Source organism: Arachis ipaensis, chromosome B01 (genome assembly GCF_000816755.2).
Source record: "Arachis ipaensis cultivar K30076 chromosome B01, Araip1.1, whole genome shotgun sequence".
In the NCBI taxonomy this organism is placed as follows: Eukaryota; Viridiplantae; Streptophyta; class Magnoliopsida; order Fabales; family Fabaceae; genus Arachis; species Arachis ipaensis.
The window spans coordinates 136,306,609-136,311,656 of NC_029785.2; the positions used below are offsets into that span (position 1 = coordinate 136,306,609).

General features: G+C 41.6%; 2 protein-coding genes across 2 annotated transcripts in view; both read right to left on the bottom strand.

Moving 5' to 3' along the window:
* LOC107615693 overlaps positions 1-470 on the bottom strand; it is a 2,977-nt gene extending 2,507 nt beyond the window's left edge. The window contains exons 1-2 of the mRNA XM_021112663.1: positions 456-470; positions 1-302 (exon numbers count right to left, since the gene is read on the bottom strand). Of these exons, the coding sequence (XP_020968322.1) occupies positions 1-302; positions 456-470 (317 nt within the window). The remainder of the gene's footprint in view (positions 303-455) is intronic.
* Positions 642-5,048, bottom strand: LOC107642489 (adagio protein 1). Its single transcript, XM_016345869.2, has 2 exons — positions 4,599-5,048; positions 642-2,934 (listed from the first exon to the last, which is right to left on the bottom strand). The coding sequence occupies exons 1-2, from the start codon at positions 4,841-4,843 to the stop codon at positions 1,326-1,328; spliced, it is 1,854 nt and encodes a 617-aa protein (XP_016201355.1). The 5' UTR covers positions 4,844-5,048; the 3' UTR covers positions 642-1,325.

Consider the following 5,048-nt stretch of genomic DNA (forward strand, 5'->3'; position numbering starts at 1 on the left):
CATGAAGACGGTGTAAGGCCCGATTTTGCCGATGACTGGTGGCGGCGTAGATTCTGCGTTGATAGGAGGCATTGCGGCGACGGAGAGATTAGAATCGCAGCGGGCTTTTGAGAAAGAGAAAAAAAAGAAAAGGAAAAAAGAGACAAAGCTAAAGACGAAGATGAAGAAAGAGGGAGTGAGGAGTGGAGAGTGTAGTGAGAGAGAGAGAGAGAGAGAGTTGTGTGTTCACACTTTTCACACAAACCAAGTTGGGGGAATGGGGATGGGGGTTTGGTTGGATGTTTGATCTTTTTCTTCTCTTTCTATGTACTTTCCCACCCCATTCTTTTCTTCCCAATAACTCTTCCTTTTTCACTGTTAATTATTTAATTATTTTGTTAATTAAACCATTAATTCACTTCTCCATTCCTAATTTCCAATGATTTTCATTCTCATTAAGACATTAACCTTACTACCGTTTTAATAGCCATCCCGCCTGTTAGGCACTTAAGCTACCTTTGTCTTTTACAAAGGCAAAAAATGAGATACACAATAGACAATAGTAACTACAAAATATATTTTACACATTGTATAAATACTTAAATAGTGAACAAAATTAAGGGTCAAAATTATATATATCTAACACCAAATTCCACCCGTCTCCAAGTAAAAAGTAAATGCATATATTTGCTTCTGAGAATTAGTGCTTGAGGGAGAAAAAACAGTAACAGGCCACACAAATGCTCCAATAATGTTACAGGATTCTGAGAACTGAGAAGCCTGTGAGCTGTGACAACGCCAATAATACAAATTCAAATCAATCCACTCAAATAGGCTACATGGGCTCAAGTGTACGGTATAGATGTATAGTAATGGTATACACAGATGTAATTTGCAACAACCATCAACAGTTTATGTATGTGGCGACGGAAATATAGCTACGTTGCTCAACATTCATTTTCCTTTTTTACTTCTTTTGTTCCTTTTGTCGTGCGTTCAGATTACAGAGTTTGAACAAAACAACAAACACATGATTTGAGAAACTACCCTAAGATATTACCACTAGTAATCTATTCAGGAAGAATAATTCATTGCGCGTAGAGTACTGAAGGGCAAAGTCTCATGCATCCTCACAAAAAAAAACATGGTCGCATGTCACTCAGAAAACCAGTTCTCGAGTCAGAACCAAACCTACATGTTCTGACTTCTGACCCGAGCAGAGCTTGTCAAGTCATCGGTGGCTAATGCAATCATTCCCGCCAATTTCCGCTTAAAATGACTTCACAACTTCAAGCCAAGCCATGTAGCAATCAACCCTTCACCACACTAGTGTTTATTTGCAGGATCTATAGGACAGAACTCGCAAGCGAAAGTTCATGGAGCTCACTTAGCATCCATTCCTCCCCGGTTTGACCACCCAATACAATAGCTCTTGTCCCTCCAACAACACATGTACTGTGTCCCCAAGCAAATCTCGGAGGGCGACCAGGTACGTTTAGAATCCTCCATGTGGGCTTCTCATCGGTTGGGTCAAGAATATAAAGCTGAGAGGCAGAATGAAGACCTGCAACAGACCCACCAAATATCAGAATTCTCCCACCTGGAAGACTGACAGCCACATGATCAAGTCTAGGAGGAGGAGCTATGCCCCCGGGATTTCCGGCACCGGGCATTCCACTCCCTGTTACACATCTCCAACAAGGCTCCTCCTCACTTAGATCCATAGTGAATACATCACTGGAACGAAAACGTAAGGGTCCGCTCTTAGCCAGACCCCCAAACATTAGTATTTTCCTACCACCATAAACAGACAATGTGTGGCCCAATCGAGAAGGTGGAGTCCATGCCACTGGTATCTCTCTCCAGACAGGCTTCTCCATGGACAAATCAAGGAGGAAAGTATCACTCAATAACACTCCAGAGTCTGCACAGCCTCCAGAAACAATCAACTTAGTACCATCAAGAGTACAGGAGCTATGCCACGACCTTGGAAGGGGCGGTGCCAATCCAGAAATTTCACGCCAAGTTGGAGGCTTTGCGTCCAGGTCCAGAACAAACACATCGTTGAGCAGGCCCTGCCTTCCACATCCTCCAAATACAACCAAATTAGAACCATTGACACAAGAAATGGTGTGGCCCCATCGACCAGGAGGAGGAGAGCTTACCTGGACGTGTTGCCACTCGGGATTATTAGAATTGAGATCCAATACAAAGGTGTCATTCATAGGTTGCATGTTAACTCCTTCACCACCAAACAGGACTACTCTATTGCCCACAGCACAAGCACTGAAATTACAGCGTGAGGGTTCAACAGCACCTCCAACAGTCAACTTCCTCCATGCTGCTGCTTCAAGGGTGGTCAATTCCCTTGCCAACCGACCCCATCCAAGCCTCTTCGCACCAGGCACAGTCTCTAACACACGTGTAGTCTCACTGCCCCATGCATTTTGGCACACCATTCTCCAAAGATCTTCATTTTTTGTCAGCTCATACAATCTCCTACAGACAGAGCTAACTGATGCAATATCTCTTGGAGTTAAACAAGCAAGTATCTTCAGAGACAGTACCTCATCACTCAACTGGAATATCCCACACACTCCACGAGATACATTTCGCTCTCCTGGTGGAAGAGGATGAAAAGAGGAAGGCACAGAATGAAATCGATCAGATGACTTAGTAGATTCTTTAAGTGAAGAACCATGAAGAGGACCTAGATCAATGTTTGCCTCTGTGAAGAACTGGATTCCAATTACATGTGTTATAGTCTCATCATCTCCATATATCGGCGTCAGCCGCAATCTGTTCATCAGTGGAGATCCATCTTTCCTAAAGTTCAGCAACTCACCTTGGAATTCGATCCCCTCCTCAAGGCATCTTCTAATTTCTGAAATTACTGTTGATTCCACCAATGGATGCCTTCTCTTGGCAAATGGACCTCGACATTGCAAGAAGCGGCTGCAAAATATTTGAGATGATTAAAAATAAACTCATGGAACTAGAAATACTAAGCAATACATGCTACAAAGCCAGCATATATAGTTTGTTAACTATATAGAACACACTCCAGCTTTCTTTTCTTTCCTTTACTTCCCCAAAGCAGTAAAAGAATACCCATTCTGATCAAAAGATCAATGAGAATACATCAACATTTAGGGTCAATATGAAGTCCTTATTTGAACAAAGCTATCAAGAATTACCACATTTCCAGTAACAAATATCTCATCTTAAATAGAACTCAAAATTATTCATGGTTTATAGACAGAGAAGTTTCAGGATTTTGTATCAATCAAGATGCCTCTAAATCTAAAGACATATACCAAGAAAGAGATGTAGTTTGTTTTGTTATCATGTTCACGATTACTTTAAATTTAAAGAATCCGTATCATCATGGTAATGCAATTGGTCATCTTTTACACCATCAGCCATACTAGACTTTATGAATCCATAACAAGAGTTTTCAATAAGCTTCTCTTAATCTCTCCCATGTATTAATACTTTTACCCGAGTGTTTCCCAATACTCTGAGCTCGCCATATAGTTGTAATTGACCTAATACTGACCAAACCAGAAAATAACGGATCCTAACATATCATAAACCAAGTCCTTTGCATGCAGCATCAACCATAAAAAGACTTAACAATTCATTAAACTATGGACCCTCAAAATGAAATGGCCCTACCCTAAACCCTAAATATCAAAAAATATTACAAGCTCCCAAACACAATTGAAGCAGTGACTATTTCTAATAAAATCTTCATGGAAGGAATCAGAATACACACTAATAAGCTCTTCTATTACTGGACAACAAACAGGAATGCAGGACACAACACATGTACCAAACCTTCGCTAACAATCAATAACATGTGTTTGCCTGATAGAATGATACATATAGCAAATAAACCACCAGGACACCTTCAATATCAAAAGCATCATAGTGTCTTTCTACAGATGTCCAACCGTTTACCGAACCTTTGCCATGCCTTTGAATGATAGAATGATACATATAGCAAATAAGCCATCTGGACACCTTCAATATCAAAAGCATCCAGATTTCCAACCATTTACAGCCAGCACATAGCAGTAACGAGATATCCACAATATATTGAGTCAACAAAATTCCCCATAGCAACATTCATGCATGGCCAGAGTCAGTATCACTCATAAGCTACCAGTCAGAAGTCAAAAATCAAAACCTTCCACTCCTAGTTCATATATACACTAAAGTTCCAAGACTATTTACCCATCAAAACCTGCCTAAACTCTAAATATTGGCAGCATGTCATGTTAATTTCCTTCTAAAGGACACCAATAAGCCCAACAGCTGCAACCAAGGTCAGACTCGGAGGCAGAGCCTTATATACTCATCAATTTTTGCAGTTACTTACAAATATTATGGATATCCTTAATCCCCCCTCATATTTTTTTCTCAAATATTATTAACCCCAAATGTAATGGGAAAACAGAGTACTTCCCTCTCTAAACCCTCCTTTTATGTTTGATTCCTTCTCCTTCCCTCTAAAAACCTAAAGCTACCACCAAAAATCCGTTCCACATGGAAAGAGCATAACCAAACTGAGGTAAAAAGCTAAAAAGGAAAGTGCAATTGAAGGTGAAACTGACCAATTGCGACCGAGGACCTCCTCGGCGCGGTAACCGGTGACGATCTCGAAGACGGTGTTGACGTAGATAATAGGGTGGTCAGGCTCGAGTGCGTCGGTGACGACGACTCCGCATGGCGCCTTCTGCAGAAGAAGGTTCTCGACGGGAAACGGGAGAGGGCAATCATCGGCGTCGGCGTGGGTGAAGTCGAACGCTCCCTCCTCTTCCTCCTCGCCGCTCAGATCCGAGTTGCTGTCCCACTCCATTCCCCCAATCTCCCCCTTAGACGGCGGTTGCAGTACCCATACACCATCAATTACTGAACCACCGTAGCGATAACTAATTTTCCAATCGGAGTATCAAGAATAAGAAACAAACAACAGATATGTATCTTCCTTTTCTTTTTCTCCTTTTTCAGTTGATGAGTCGGTGAGGCATAAAACGAGTGGCGTAGCGGCGTTTCCAGTAGCT

What these genes read in the sequence shown, in the direction of transcription:
- LOC107642489 (XM_016345869.2), bottom strand. Translation starts at nt 4,843, where the DNA reads ATGGAGTGGGACAGCAACTCGGATCTGAGCGGCGAGGAGGAAGAGGAG. An exon ending in GAGGTCCTCGGTCGCAATTG is followed by an intron (nt 2,935 to 4,598) that starts GTCAGTTTCACC and finishes AATATTTTGCAG; the next exon opens with CCGCTTCTTGCAATGTCGAG.